Source organism: Balaenoptera borealis (genome assembly GCF_965194805.1).
Source record: "Balaenoptera borealis genome assembly, chromosome: 3".
Taxonomy (NCBI): domain Eukaryota; kingdom Metazoa; phylum Chordata; class Mammalia; order Artiodactyla; family Balaenopteridae; genus Balaenoptera; species Balaenoptera borealis.
This window is the reverse complement of record NC_138866.1, coordinates 148,061,970-148,078,471: the sequence shown is the minus strand read 5'-3', so window position 1 is coordinate 148,078,471 and position 16,502 is coordinate 148,061,970. Positions and strand designations below refer to the sequence as shown.

The following is a 16,502-nucleotide window of genomic DNA, read 5'->3' as shown; positions in this document are numbered from 1 at the left end:
ACACACTAAAAAATAACTTCTTTATGATATATTCCAAGAAGTAAAATTTGTTGTTTGAAGGATGGCTGCATGACGCAAGGTTGGACTTCAGAAAGGTTTTATCAGTTTACAGCCAAACCAGCAGTGCATGAGAAAGGTTGCTTTTTCACCCCCTTGCCAATAGTATCAATTAAAAAAACAAAAGAACACATTGCTACTCTGATGTCGGTTATGACCTTAATGTGAATTTCTATGAAACTTGTATTTATTGACCAGGCATGTGGGTTTTGTCATTAGACAGACCTGGGTTTGAGTTCCAGCTCTGCCTCTTGCTGTGTGGCTTCAGTTGAATTATGTAGTTCTCCATTTTCTCATCTGTAAATTGGAGATAATAATAGTTCTTTGTTGGATTATTATAAGGCTCAGATGAGAAAATAAATACAAAACACAGAGTCCAGTAAAGCCTCAGTACATTTCAGTTATTATAGTTATGAAGAATGACTTAACTTGTGACAATCAGATAAAGCTGTTTGAGATATCTGAAACTCAATGGGATATTAGTTTAAATACCTGTTAGAATTGTATGGTTCTAGGAATAAGAAAGAATGCAAGAGCCCATTAGTTTCATAACCTTTATGATTAGAGAGGAAATACATTTACACATTCGAATTTCATCCATTACAAAGGTCTTTAGAATTAAAATAAAAACATGTATATATCTTAAAAGCCAAGAAATATAAAATAAAATCAAAAGATAAACTGGGTAGGATTTGCAGATTTCTAAGAGTAGTCAGAGGATGAGGTAATGAGTTTTGAAGTCCATAACAGAATTTAAAAAGGGGCTCAGAATAACAGTTGGCATAGTGAGAAGAATGGCTCTGAAAGTCTGTAGCTCCAGAACTTATGTTTGGTAGAAAACCTCTGATCAGGGAATTCGCTGGTGGTCCAGTGGTTAGGACTCAGCGCTCTCACTGGTCAGGGAACTGAGATCCCACAAGCCCCTCGGTGTGGAGTGGTGGTGGTGGAATGACACAAAGAAGCAAAAAAACGTCTGATCAAAAGTAATCTTAATTAAGTAGGCTGAAACTGTCTTTCTTAGCAGTTCTGTGTCTTTCAACTCAGAAGCTTTAGAATTAAGCACAAAAAGGCTTTAATGGGGGTAAAAACTATGTGATTAATATGTTGGGGTTTAGAAGAAATGTGTGCATATTTCACTTTTTAGGCACTTGCAATGTTTAAGAGAATTTGGCTTATTAGAGTGACGGTCTTATAACTCTTATTTTAAATGTATAATTGAGTTAGTTTTAGACTTAAGGTTTTGAGTTGAAATTTTACTGTTTACACATGGAACTGGGTCATCTAAGAAAACTTTAAATTCATTATATTTGTAAGTGTATTTGATTTATAAGGATTACTAAGCCTTGAGAAGATTCTAGGCTAAACAACTGAAGAAATTAAAAAGAAAATCTAATAGATTAAGTTTATAGACAATTTTAAATGTTGGAAGATGTTGAACTAAGTTTGTGAATGGGACCAAAAATTATTCTAAGTTTCTGCAAAGTGATTGGTAAAATATGCTAGACTTATAAATAGAATAATAACATTTGCAAGCTGAACTTAAAAGCTTAAGAAAGAACTAATTTCTGAATTTGTAACAAATTAAATCTTTGACCATTTTTTAATGGGGGTGTTTTGTTTTTACAGGTTTTCAAGTATTTCACTTTACTATTTTGAAGGAAGAATGGATAAACTGAAAATTGCTAGAGCAAACAGCCTGGAGTCAGGTTGTGAAGTGGCTTATTTGGCATGGTAAGGAATTTGGACCATATCCTGAAGGAAATATTAGGAAAAGACTATGAAAAGGAAGAACACGACCGTATTTGCACTTTAGAAAGAACACGCGGGTGACTGCGGGGAGTTGGTTGGCAGAAGGGAGAGCGGAGATGATGTAATCACAGTGGAGGTAGACACAAAAGCTAGACACTTCAGTAATAATACCGATTGCACGTTGGGCGTGAGACAAGGAGCCTGGTGTGTCCCGACTGCGAACTGAGCACTATTAATAGGATAATAACGGGAACAGGGTCAGTGTTCGACACGTTAACTTTAATGTGTCTGCGGGATTCACAGGTTTAAAATGTCCATTACACGGCTGAAAATAATGAGTTGGGGCTTCTAGAAAGTCTGATCTGAGATATATTTTTAGGGCTCTTCAGCAGTTTAAGGTGAGCGTGGATAAAGATACTCAGAAAGAGTGGGCAAAGAAAAAACGGAAGACGGCTGAGGACAGAATTCCATTGAGTACCAATATTTTAAGGGCAGGCCACAAGTTGCAAGGGGAAGACGCATCCCTAAAAGGGGCAAAGAGTCCTCTAAAAAGAAGAACTTGCAAAGAATAGTGGCAAGGAATCTAAGGGAAGGAAGTTTGGATAAACACAATTCTCCTGCTTTAGCATATCCACTTCTCAAATGCTAGAGGGGTTAAGCAGTTCAACTGTGGCGACTGCTGGCGAATCTGGGAGAAGGCTGAGTCCAGACTGCCAGGCTGTGCGGACCCTTACGGAAGTTTGGGTCCTGTATGTGTCCGCAAGAACACACTGGGCCACTTCAAAAGAGGCCTTCCTTGAGCCCTTTGGTGCAGAAGAGTTTGGCTAGGCAGGCAGGGTAAGTGAAAGTGCCCACGTTTTTTATTTCAAGCTACAGACACTGGCGGCCTTTGGGAAGAGGTGCAGATGGGACGGCGACCGGCGAGGGCAAGGATCCAGGGCCGGGGCGGGTCTTCTCCATCGGGCGGCGCTGACAGCGAGCACGACTGGCGGACAGGCTCCGCCTTCCTTCTTCCGCCTCCTGAGGGCGTTGCGGGAGCAGGGCGGGGGCTAGGGGCGGGGTCGGGAGGCTCAGGCCCCGCCTCCTTCCTTCCGCTGCGGTCGGCGCGGCAGGGCGGGGCCTCTGGGGTGGGGTGTGCGGGTGGGGCCTGAGGCGCGGGGCGGGGCCACAGGGACCGGGGCAGCTCGCGCAGTCTGCAGGAGCTGCAGCCGCCGCCGCCCGCTCCTCCAAGGTTTTGCGGCTTCCTGAGCTGAGACCCGGGCTCGGCCGCCATGTCCGCAGCGGACGAGGTTGACGGACTGGGTGTGGCTCGGCCACACTATGGCTGTGAGTGTGGGCTCCGCGGCGCTGGGGTCTCGGGGCGGGCTCGCTGCCTCTGAGGCGCCGTTTTCCCGGGGGCTCGCTGGGCGGGTGGGGCAGGGCGGCTGTGGGCCGCGCGGACCCGGAAGAGCCGGTGCGGCGAGGTGGCGGGCGGCGAGGCCCGCAGCCCGCGCCCTCTCGGTCTCCGAGGCGGCGGGGAGGACCCAGGCGGCCTCCCCGCCTTGTCCCGGGAGCGGTGGCTGGAGGGCCCTACCCAGCGCCTCCCGACTCCCAGCTCGACCGAGATTGGGGAGATGGCCTAGGGTGAGGTGGCAGGAGGACGGTGCAGGGCGTGTCCCGGGGACCGGAGACCCGAGACGCGGGCTCTGCTCGGGCTTCCTGGGAAGGTGCTGCCCGAGTGCTGCCTGCGAGGTAGACCCAGGGTCCAGACCTCCCCGACCCCAGGCTAGCTGAGAGGTGCGGCCCTGGACAAGTCACTTCAGCTTTCTCGGGCTTAGTTCCCTCGTCAGGATCTCAAAAGTGAAAAAAAAAAAAAAAAAAAAAAAAACCCAAACCTCTGACTTCCTCATTTTCCGAACCTCATTTTCTGTCCCTGTCCTGGGACATCACTGAACTGCAGGCGGGATAGTTACCACTGGCCAAAGGAGAGTCCTTTAGAGTCTTGAGGTTTTCCATTTTATTTTATATTCTTGCGAATAATGTTATGTTTTAGGATAATTTCACTGAGCAGTTACACGGGAGGTATTGTGTCACGTTTGTGACATTAAAGATTAGTAAGAGCAGGTCCCGCTTTCAAAGAACGTTTTAATCAGAGAGGCGGGCAGGTGTATTATCTAATGATAATAAGGAGGGATAGAAATAAAGATGCCATGTGAAGTAACTAGGCTTAAACAGTAATGTGGGTGAGGAGGAGGGGCTTGGGGAAGGCAGTAGGAACACAGATAGGACATTTGATCAGAGCCTTGCAGGATGCTGTGTAGTTTGACAGGGCAGGGTGGGGCAGGAGACAGGACGTGGAGAGGAAGAGCAGGAACTAAGGTATTGAAGAGTAGAAGAGCGCTGTGTGTGTTGGGAACTGAGTGGTGTGGAGTGCACAGTGGTGGGGGGGAGAGGAGGGAGAGGGAGAAGAGTTACCAAAAGTAGTTGGGGCTAAATTGGGAAAGGCATTGAATGCCAACCCCAGGAGTTAGGAATTTATTCCATATCCTGGGTGCCCATTAAAGGAAGCAGATTACTTTGAAGTTAATCTTATAGGCTCTTGAGACAGACTGCCTGGGGTTGAATCCAGGCCCCACCATTTATTTATTAGCCGTGGGACAAAGGTCAACCAGCCTCAGTTTCCTCATTTGTAAAACGGGAGTGATAATCACAGGATTGTTGTGGGACTTCCATGAAAGAATGCATGTAAAATGCATAGTACAGTTGCTGCCACTTAGTTCTCAATGACTGCTGGCTTTAGTGATTCATAAAAGAGTGGGAAAAAAAAGACCATGAACAGCTCTGCATTTAGAGAGAGTCTGGCAGATAGACCAGCACAAATTTGGACCAGAATCTCAAGTCAGTATTTTTCAAGTCACACTGAAATTTAGTACATGTTCATAATATTGTACTTTTAAACAAAGATTAGGATAAATATAGTTGAAACCCCATGGTTCCTGTCTTAGGAAAGTAATTGTATTGATAGTACCTCCGGCTGTCCACACGTTACCCTGACTCTCTAGGTGACTAGCAGGAATTTGATGCTATGGCATTCTTTTATCGCTCAGGAAGGGTACAGATTCTTGCGCTTACATTCTTTCTTTCATGTTTTAGCGGTCCTGGATAATGAGAGACTTACTGCAGAGGAGATGGATGAAAGGAGACGTCAGAATGTGGCTTATGAGTACCTTTGTCATTTGGAAGAAGCAAAGAGGTAAAGGTTGGCTGGAGAGAAGATTGGGAGAAGGGAGCTGATCTGGTATGAACAAAGATAAAGATCTCTGAGTGTGTTGTAGGTGTGACTGTGAGAGGCAGGTAGTTTGAAGGAATAAGTAAGTATAGGTAGGATATTTTTTTCATGGGAGCAAGTAGCCTTGATGGCAGTTTATCATGAAACAGTCTGATGGACACCTACGTATACTGAAAAATTTCCAGATTTGTGTTGTTCAGTTTTATGCTTATGGTGCATGTTTTGGGCACAACCAGCTATAGGGAAGAAAAACAATTTTAAGGTTTGACGTTTTTGGCCTTAATGTTTCACCGGTTCTTCACTGGTTTTGATTTATATATGAATTGGGTCCATTCTCCTCTTGGTAGTACTCTGGGTATGGATCCATCCATTCGGCAATATTCAAAGTCTGTTTACCAAAGGCAGTGTCCTCTGCATTCTTTGTGAAGTGAATGTACAACTGCTGTTTTCTTTTTTCAGATGCTCTAAGACCTTGTGGTCTTAGAGTGTCGATTTGCTATCAGTAGTTCATTTCTTTTGTTCTGGTGCTTGTGTTTTTTTGCAAAGTCCCAGGGTAGATAGATGTAATTACAGATCATGTATCCTATAAGTGAGCTTTGGTGGAAAAGGCCAGCAAGGGATAATGAGAGGTTTTGTGGTTAAAGTCTAATGAAAATCAAGGATGTTTCAAATGGTGCTAATAAACAAGACTGTTTTTTGTCTTGTTTTGTCTTTTTAGTTTTGAAAATCTTAAACGCTACAGGAAAGTCCAGAGAGCAATACAATAAACATCCATGTATTCCACAACTAGCAAATGTTAGCCCTTCAGATTTTTTCCCTTTTCTCTCAAAAGACACAGTTGGAGTCCCCTTTGTGCACCTCCCTGGTCTCATTCTCCTTTCCATTCCTGGGGCTACCACTAACATGCATTTGGTGCATCTTCTTGAATCTGGGTTTCTTTTCTGAGCTAAAAGCCCTTCCATTAGATTGGGGGAGGGTTGTGAGGGGATTAGTGATGATTTAGGTGGAGAGAATGGTAATAACACTTGTTTTTCTAAATGGAAGGTTATACCGAAGGAGGTGAATGTGTTAGTAGAAAGGGGGATGTTTCTCATACAAAGTTTGTAAGGATCCTGTGAACAAAAATATTATGTCCTCTGCTACTTAAGTTATGGACTAGATCTAGTTTTGGAAGATAAACAATTTGAAAGCTGTAGCTGGTATGAGAGACCATCTTGGGCTCTGTGAAGTCTTGGTGTCTTTGTTGGGGTGACCTAGGGGTGAGAGAAAAGGGCTTCAACCTACCTTCCTCCCCGCGTCAAAAGCTTTTCTGCTTTTAATATTGGGTTTCCGCAGTAAAATTCCCTTTTTTAAAAAGGGTATCTTGGCTAACATCCCCTTGCTACCACTAATCCAGTTTCACTATTATTATTATTATTATGATTATTTTTAATTTGGCCACTCCACGCGGCTTGTGGGATCTTAGTTCCCTGACCAGAGATCAAGCCTATGCACTCGGTAGTGTGAAAGCACAGAGTCCTAACCAGTGGACCACCAGGGAATTCCCCAGTTCCACTACTAATCTAGTTTAGCCATCTCATTTCAGCGAGGAAACTGAGGCCTGAATGTCCACGGTCTACTTGTAGTTTTCTTGATTGAAGAATAGTTTTCATCATTTTATAGAATGGTTTTTAACCAGGTGTGTACCTTAGAATCATCTGGGGAACTTTAAAAAAAAAAAAAGGCTACCTGGGCCTTACCACAGGGATTCTGGTTCAGTAGATCTAGGCTGGAAGGTCCAGATACCTGTATATTTTAAATGCTTCTAGTGGTTCTGATGGTCCCCCCGAGTAGAGAAACGAGATTGAAAACATTTTAGAACTCTACCTTATGCTAGGTTATGATAGCCTGAATAGGATGATGTCCTTTATCACATTTCCTTCTTCAAGCGCTGCACTACAAGGGCACTTCACTTCCATCTACTCCAGAGCATATTCTTTTCTGTCAGGTGTTTTTTTCCCAGAATAGAAGAATGTCCCATTTCCATTAAAATCCTTCCAGTGACCATGATCCCCTGGGACGTTTTTTAGTTGGGTGCTTCTGCATACTTAGGAAGTAACTAAGGCAGTGAGACATTTGTGATAGTCTTTATTTTCCATGCTTTTGGTTATAAGGGCGAGCATAATAGCGGCATATTGTCTTTGTACACTCTGCACTTTGGCCTCGCATCGAGGAAATGTGCCTGGTTTATTTTACGGAGGCAATCATATAAAATCTGGGTGCAGTGATTTTTTTGTTTTTGTTTAAAGCTTTGATTAGAAAATCAACTTTGGAAGCACCTATTTAGACTTTACAACTAGACAGGCTAGGAAAAGAAGCCCGGGAATGTCATACTGAAAAAAGAGGACTGGGGTCCCTCCTGGCCACCTGATGTGACTGCTGCCACCCCTAAAAAGTGTTCAAGGTGCACCGCAGACAAATCACATGCTCTTCCTTATTAGCTGTGACTTCAGCTCCCAGTTGTGTCTTCTACCCTGGTGAGCTGGGTTGTACCTTGTGTGCTTCTGGGGCCCCTCTTTACCCTCTAGCACAAGTCCGTTTTGCCTTTTTGGATTGGCCCCATCCTGTTTCCTTCATAACCTCCACCCCTCCCAAGTTGGAGGAGTCCCAAGGTCTGGAATTTACACCCACTCCAAGGCCAGGAAGAAAGATCGCAGAGATCCAAGGGAGAAAAGGTTCCCCTCTTTAGTTCTATTTTTAATACTGCTACTCCTCCCACTAAAAGCTCCACCTTATAGCACAGTGGCCCCATTGTGTATCCTAGGGCACTCCATTTTCTTCTGTACCTGTAACAGCTCTTTTGTGGGAAGAGAGGAGAGTGTGTAGAGAGGGAGAGCATATAAATGTGTGCAGACAGGGAGTATAAGTAAGAGTGTATGTAGAGAAATGAGAATGTGTTGTGAATTTGTGTTTCCCTAAGAGGTTAAGCGGGAAAATTTAGGAGTGATTCTATAAAAGTATGCACTTTGGGAATGCTTGCAAAATAGAAAATATAGAGATTCTGCTTTTCTTTGTTGTTTGGAGAGTAGTTTAAATATGGACATTAAGTTATTGGTCTAATGAAATATCATCTAAGGATTCAGGGTTTTATGCTAAGGGCTGCAGAGCAGACCAAGGACTTTATAAAGCAAGACATCTTAAATTATGTATTTATGCTTAAATGTGGGTTTAGTTTTATCCTTTTGCTTGTTCTGATTGGGCTTTACATTTGTTTTGGCTCAGGAGCAGTTGTATAGTAGAGGTAACTAGCATTTTCACTCAATTGAAAGAGGTGAGGTTTAAATATGTGAGATATGGTAGGTGCTCAGGTCTTGGACAGGAAGAAGTAATAGAAAGATCAGGGACTTCCCTGGTGGCACAGTGGTTAAGAATCCTCCTGCCGGGCTTCCCTGGTGGCGCAGTGGTTAAGAATCTGCCTGCTAATGCAGGGGACACGGGTTCGAGCCCTGGTCTGGGAGGATCCCACATGCCGCGGAGGAGCTAGGCCCGTGAGCCACAACTACTGAGCCTGCGCGTCTGGAGCCTGTGCTCCGCAACAAGAGAGGCCGCGGCAGTGAGAGGCCCGCGCACCGCGATGAAGTGTGGCCCCCGCTTGCCGCAACTAAAGAAAGCCCTAGCACAGAAACGAAGACCCAACATAGCAATCAATCAATCAATCAATCAATCTTTAAACAAACAAACAAACAAAGAAACAAAAAAAAAGAATCCTCCTGCCAATGCAGGGGACACGGGTTCGAACCCTGGTCCGGGAAGATCCCACATGCTGTGGAGCAACTGAGCCCATGGGCCACAGCTACTGAGCCTGCGCTCTAGAGCCCGCGAGCCACCACTGCTGAAGCCCATGCGCCTAGAGCCCATGCTCCCCAACAAGAGAAGCCACTGCAATGAGAAGCCCGCGCATCACAACGAAGAGTAGCCCCCGCTTGCTGCAACTAGAGAAAGCCCGGAAACAGCAACAAAGAACCAACACAACCAAAAATAAATAAGTAAATAAAGAAAGAAAGAAAGAAAAGAAAAAAAGAAAGAAGGTTCAGATGAAAAGAACCAAGAAGAGAACATAACAGTCAGGGCAGAAGAGGGCAGTCTGCAGAGGAGGAGAATGTATGAGTAGTACTAGAAATGGGAGAAAATTGAGTTAGGTTAAAGGTCACAGGAGGAAGGTTAATTCCAGCACTCCCCGAGTTTAACAATTTAGGATTCCTTCTTTCAGAGGCTTGCTGGTATGCCCTTTTGAGCCTGTCATGGGCCACCTTCCTCCTGCTCAGTGTCCATACCCCAGCTCACGGGCAGGGCACACCCCTCCCCCCACAAGGGGTGGAAAGTGAAGGCTGTGGCTGGCTGGAGGCTGTCAAAAACCATGTGATGTTAAAAAGAGCTTAACACTAAGTAGAGGCACTTTACCTTCTGTAATTTAGGGGAATTGAAAAAGTATCTTGGAAAGAAATCAGCTCTTGAGAACAAACTCTCTTTTGTGCGTATGTCTTTGTTGTTGGCATCGAACATTTTCCAGGATGGGCCCATCAGATCTCCTCTCCTCTAAGTGAAATCAGAATTCCAGTAACATCTGGATATATCTAGGCTGGCACACTGTGATCATGAAAAGAGAAATTAAAGACGTTTAACTAGAAGCTTGCGCACCAGCTTCTAGAATTCTCAAATGAAGGAATATCACTAAGAGATTGAGGAGAATCATTTTTAGATTGACCCAAGCTTTCCTTTTGCAAATGAGAAAACTAATCGCTTCATGAGACCCAGTATGATTAAGGGGCCACAAAAAACGTAGCTTTTTAATGGTACTTTGGGACTACAAGCTGGATGCATTCATGTATTTATGATTAGCAAGGAGAAGTATGGGGTGGGATTTATTCTTAACTCTTAAAATGGTGACATAGATGAAAATCTCTTTTTTTTTTTTTTGAATTTTTGAATTTTATTTAATTTATTTTTTTATACAGCAGGTTCTTATTAGTCATCCATTTTATACACATCAGTGTATACATGTCAATCCCAATCTCCCAATACATCACACCACCACCACCACCCCCTGCCGCTTTGCCCCCTTGGTGTCCATACGTTTGTTCTCTACATCTGTGTCTCAATTTCTGCCCTGCAAACCGGTTCATCTGTACCATTTTTCTAGGTTCCACATATATGCGTTAATATACGATATTTGTTTTTCTCTTTCTTACTTACTTGACTCTGTATGACAGTCTCTAGATCCATCCGCGTTTCTACAAATGACCCAATTTCGTTCCTTCTTATGGCTGAGTAATATTCCATTGTATATCTGTACCACATCTTCTTTATCCATTTATCTTTATCCATTCGTCTGTCGATGGGCATTTAGGTTGCTTCCTGGCTATTGTAAATAGTGCTGCAATGAACATTAGGGTGCATGTGTCTTTTTGAATTACAGTTTTCTCTGGGTATATGCCCAGTAGTGGGATTGCTGGGTCGTATGGTAGTTCTATTTTTAGTTTTTTCGGGAACCTCCATACTGTTCTCCATAGCGGCTGTATCAATTTACATTCCCACCAACAGTGCAAGAGGGTTCCCTTTTCTCCACACCCTCTCCAGCATTTGTTGTTTGTAGATTTTCTGATGATGCCCATTCTAACTGGTGTGAGGTGATACCTTATTGTAGTCTTGACTTGCATTTCTCTAATAATTAGTGATGTGGAGCAGCTTTTCATGTGCTTCTTGGCCATCTGTATGTCTTCTTTGGAGAAATATCTATTTAGGTCTTCTGCCCATTTTTGGATTGGGTTGTTTGTTTTTTTAATATTGAGCTGAATGAGCTGTTTATATATTTTGGAGATTAATCCTTTGTCCATTGATTCGTTTGCAAATATTTTCTCCCATTCTGAGGGTTGTCTTTTCGTCTTGTTTATGGTTTCCTTTGCTGTGGAAAAGCTTTTAAGTTTCATTAGGTCCCATTTGTTTATTTTTGTTTTTATTTCCCTTACTCTAGGAGGTGGATCAAAAAAGATCTTACTGTGATTTATGTCAAAGACTGTTCTTCCTATGTTTTCCTCTAAGAGTTTTATAGTGTCTGGTCTTACATTTAGGTCTCGAATCCATTTTGAGTTTATTTTTGTGTATGGTGTTAGGGAGTGTTCTAATTTCATTCTTTTACATGTAGCTGTCCAGTTTTCCCAGCACCACTTATTGAAGAGACTGTCTTCTCTCCATTGTATATCCTTGCCTCCTTTGTCATAGATTAGTTGACCATAGGTGCCTGGGTTTATCTCTGGGCTTTCTATCCTGTTCCATCGATCTATGTTTCTGTTTTTGTGCCAGTACCATATTGTCTTGATTACTGTAGCTTTGTAGTATAGTCTGAAGTCAGGGAGTCTGATTCCTCCAGCTCCATTTTTTTCCAAGACTGCTTTGGCTATTCGGGGTCTTTTGTGTCTCCATACAAATTTTAAGATTTTTTGTTCTAGTACTGTAAAAAATGCCATTGGTAATTTGATAGGGATTGCATTGAATCTGTAGATTGCTTTGGGTAATATAGTCATTTTCACAATATTGATTCTTCCAATCCAAGAACATGGCATATCTCTCCATCTGTTGGTATCATCTTTAATTTCTTTCATCAGTGTCTTATAGTTTTCTGCATACAGGTCTTTTGTCTCCCTAGGTAGGTTTCTTCCTAGGTATTTTATTCTTTTTGTTGCAATGGTAAATGGGAGTGTTTCCTTAATTTCTCATTCAGATTTTTCATCATTAGTGTATAGGAATGCAAGAGATTTCTGTGCATTAATTTTGTATCCTGCAACTTTACCAAATTCATTGATTAGCTCTAGTAGTTTTCTGGTGGCATCTTTAAGATTCTCTATTATAGTATCATGTCGTCTGCAAACAGTGACAGTTTTACTTCTTCTTTTCCAATTTGTGTTCCTTTTATTTCTTTTTCTTCTTTGATTGCCATGGCTAGGACTTCCAAAACTATGTTGAATAATAGAAAATCTCTTTTTTGTGAAACTTAGTGCAACTGCCTTGGACAGAGTCTATGGTAAGAAGTGGGTTGTCTTTAAAAGTGATAAAAGTGATTCAAACCAAGAGTGCTTTTTCATATTATTACAATGTTACAAATGGGAGGATATGTTCCTAGCAGCCAGGAAAAGCGACTCTACAGTGTAGCTGAGACACTTAGCAAAATTTACAGTTGAGAAATGTGGGCAGTTTCTGGTATATATTAGGCAGTCAACTAGTTAGTAGCTGCTGTGATAACTAAGAAAAGTCATATTACTGTAATCTCATAACACTTATAATGAAGTCAAACAAATTTTAAAAGCCTGAATAAAATGTCTTTGAAAATCTTGACTTTTGAGATACGCAAAGTGAAAAGAACGAGGACTTTCAGTTTTGGCAGGTGTAAGTTCTGATTCTGGTTTTGCAAGTTACTTAACCTAGGGAGTAGAGCCTAAGTTTGTACTTTGCAGAATGGAGATACTGTGCATCTTAGGGAGTTGCTGTGGGGGTTAAGTGCCTGGCACAGTGTCTGAAATACAGTAGGCACTCGATAAATGTATTCTTTATCTTGGTCCTTGGGGCAAAAGCAGATTTAATATGAAGATGAAGAGGCATTCATAAACTTTTCTGGGGAATTTTCTGGGCACTTTCAAGGTTCTAAATGTTGGTAGCTCTTAGTTTTTTCACTTCATACTTAAGCTGTTGTCTGAAAGGAAACACCAGAAACAGAGGATACCTCTAGGGATTGGAGGGTATGAGAAGACTTTTCCTTTTTACTTAATGCTTTTCCATATATTTAAAATGCTTTTTACAATGATCATGAATTTTATAATAAAAAAGGAATGGAATAAGAAAAAGGAAAAACTGTCTGAGTATATAATTTTTAGTTAGTGATAATCATGAATTTAGATTTTTAAATTGCTGTATTGTCATCTTAATTACTATTTTCAATGGATACATAATGTCCATACTTTATTTAGGCTTATTCCAAAAGTTGTATTGCTTTGATTTCTGGAAAGAGTAAACATTTCCCCATATATTTGTGTACCATCTTTATTTTATGCAAGTTGTTGATGACATTTGTCTGTCGTCTAGGGTCATGATGTTGACTTTCGCGAGCTGTCTTATAATATGGGTGTCAACCTGTGGTATTGCTACAAGCATTTTCTCTTGATTTTCCATTTTATTCTTTCACTGTATGGAAGTTTAAAATTTTATGCAGTTCAAGTGTTAATCTTTCTCTTTGTAATTTCTTCTATCTATCTAGATAGTTTAATTTATGTAAGGCCTTGCTAAAATTTGAAGTTTTATATTCTGTTAACTTTCCTATGATATAGTTATTTAATTTTTTAAGCATCTAAGTCTTTAAATTTCATGGTGTTTCTAAATTATTCTGATATTACTTAAAAATAATCTTTTACTACCTATTAGCAACTGACATCTAGTATGTCAAATATTAAATCACATAAAGTTCTGTTTCTAGACTTTTTATTCTTTTATGGTGAAATGTATTTCTTTATTTGGAGGGAGGTGGGGGGTAGGGAGTGCTGTACCACAAAGCCTGTGGGATCTTAGTTCCTGGACCAGGGATTGAACCTGGGCCCACGGCAATGAAAGCACTTAAAGCACTCTTAAAGCTTAGAGTCCCAAGCACTGGCCTACCGGGGAATTCCCTTCATTTTTCTTGAAGAAATGTGTGACTTCATTTTTTTGTACTTATTAATGAGAAACAACATCTGAAACTAGTTTGATTTTTAGCTCCATGAAAAGTAACATTTTTAAAATACTTTTTCACAATTTGAAACTTGTAAAAATTCTTATTTCTTAAAGTTTCCCCATGTTACATATTAGAGTTGATACCGGGTTAGTAATTTAGCCTGTACTGTGGAGACTCTTCTTGACTTATAACTTTTTTTTTTTAAGGGATTATTAATACTGCTTGACTTTTATTTACTTTTATTTTATTTTTTTGACATATCTTTTTTGTTTGTTTATTTTAGCTCTAGGAAATTGTTATATCTTTAATAATTGGTTCTAATTCAGTAGTTCTGTCTTGGGGGTGCCTGTTGGTAGGTTAGATCTGCACAGTGTTTTATGACTGATCTTCATTTTGTTTAAGTCAGCTTTCTAGATATGTGTCCTACATATATATCTTCTGTTTGACTAACTTGATTTTCCTCTTTGGTTCTGTTAATGGTAGTTGCTTTGTCCTATTGCAGTTTTCATTTTGGACTATTAACTCCTTTTCCCTCTCTATTCTTGTTAATAGATCAAACGGTCTCTGATTAGCTCATGTAGAATAGTGTGACACATATAGTATCCTTTTCAGACGGAAAAAAGGAGCTTGTAGCCAAGAGAGTTGTTTACTTTACCAATTCCCCTTATTTTCATTAAGTCTTGGAGTGGATGTCACCATAGGAAATCGGTGTTAACTGGATTGTCCACCAGTCAAGGTTAGGAAAGTCTGGGTGGGCTAAATGGACCATTAGTTTGACCTAATCTAGCATATATTTCTTCTAGTCTTAAATGTCAAAGCAACAATTGTTTATATATATTGATGTTGCTAATTGAAAAAACAGTAAAAATATATTTGAGGGCCTAAGTTGGCATTGTTCTAGGAATGTGATTTTTCTGGCTTTGCATGATGATCTGTCTCTGATTTCTGTATAATTCCTTCAGTTTCACAGTTTAGCAATGGGGATACCTTTTGGTAGCAGGACCTGTTTTGAACATTTTTAAGCCATGTGGTATTTGATGGACTCAGGGTTGTTTCCAATTGTGGCTGCTAAATAAACCCTTTCACAGGAAGTATTTATGTAAGAAAGTGCTAGTAGGCAAAGTGAGACCATCCGGAAGTGATTCATATGACTGGTGTTGTTTGTTTAATTTGGGACTTGGTTGCCTAGAGACCATATCTTTGAGCAAGCTGAGTGAAGTGCCCCATGAATGCAGAGGTCCCATTGCCTACTTGATCAAATCAGGACTGCTGTTTGATTTTTCTTCTGGCAGAGCTTCTGGTAATATCATTGATCCCTGTGCTTTGACAGTGTGAATCAAAAAATCTTAAACATATAAATGAAAGATCTGGTTAATCGTTTATGTTAAAGAGAAAGTCTACTTGCTTAAGTTTGAATGTTTAAAAGTTTTTTTTCTTATAATTGTACGTTGGGAAGAATTATTTTTCAATAAGGTATTTTATTATATAAACCTCAATACTTCAAATACCTTTACACCAGCTAAGAGGAAGCAAAACAAAACAAAACCCCCAAAACCAAAAACTAACCCTGCGATTTGCAAGGACATCATGATATACAATATTTCCTGTCTGACCCAAGGTCAATGTCCTTCCCTTCTCTCCTCCTTCATCATCATCAGTACCATTTATTGAGCACTTACCATGTGCTGGGCACTGTGCTAAGCACTTCGTATGCATTGTCTAATTAGCTATTCTTGAAGTCCCATGAGGTGCTTATTCTTATCTACATTTAACAGAAAAGAAAGCAAAGGTCAGAGAGATTGACTCGCCCATCTCTTAAGTGATAGATCCAGATTTCAGGCTTGGCAAAGACTCCAAAGCCTTTGCTCTTCCCTGGATCAGTCTGTCACTGCAGTACTACTTGTGCTTCTAAAAATAATAAACTACAGCAACAGTATCTACCAGTAATTAAACAGAATGATGATGTACTTTACATGCAACATTGTAGTAGATAGGCATTATTTTTATTTTAAAGAAGGAAAAAAATGAGTTAGTATCATGTGTTTCAAGGTCATGTAACTGTGGAGTTCAAGCCCAGGTCTGTGTGACACCATCACTACTGCTGTCAACCTCTACAGGCACTAAAGGGACAGCATTTAAGTCCAAAATTAAGTCAGCTAGTTCCCAGACATTAAACAGTTGCCTAGCTGTCAAGTGGGTGAGGGAATGTGAACTGTTTCCTGCTTCTAATTGCAGTCTCTTTTACCTGCCACTCTGCCTATATGAGGGCAGTTCTCTGATTTGTCTCATGTATTTTTAAAAAAATATTTATTTATTATTTATTTGGTTGTGCTGGGTCTTAGTTGCGGCACGCGGGCTCCTTTAGTTGCGGCATGCAAACTCTTAGTTGTGGCATGCATGTGGGATCTAGTTCCCTGGCCAGGGATCAAACCTGGGCCCCCTGCATTGGGAGCGTCGAGTCCCAACCACTGTGCCACCAGGGAAGTCCCATGTCTCATGTATTTTTGTATCTAACAAATTGTTGGACTCTGTCTTACACTTTTTATTATTCACTGCAGAGCTAAAGATAGTGATAGACATAAATAAGTAACAGTTAACTGATTGATGAAAAATTTGGGCATGAATGCTTACAAGAAATACAGTAAACATAAAGTCTAAGTGATTTTTATAGGTGTCTAGAAACATAACTGGTGT

The 16,502-nt window shown here is 41.0% G+C and overlaps 1 protein-coding gene across 1 annotated transcript in view; it reads left to right on the top strand.

The window, feature by feature from the left end:
* The first annotated feature begins 2,965 nt into the window (after nucleotides 1–2,965).
* Nucleotides 2,966–16,502, top strand: part of IQGAP1 (IQ motif containing GTPase activating protein 1) — a 100,601-nt gene continuing 87,064 nt past the window's right edge. Inside the window, exons 1-2 of the mRNA XM_082388249.1 lie at nucleotides 2,966–3,132; nucleotides 4,939–5,038. Coding sequence (XP_082244375.1) covers nucleotides 3,078–3,132; nucleotides 4,939–5,038 — 155 coding nt within the window. The 5' untranslated portion in view covers nucleotides 2,966–3,077. The remainder of the gene's footprint in view (nucleotides 3,133–4,938; nucleotides 5,039–16,502) is intronic.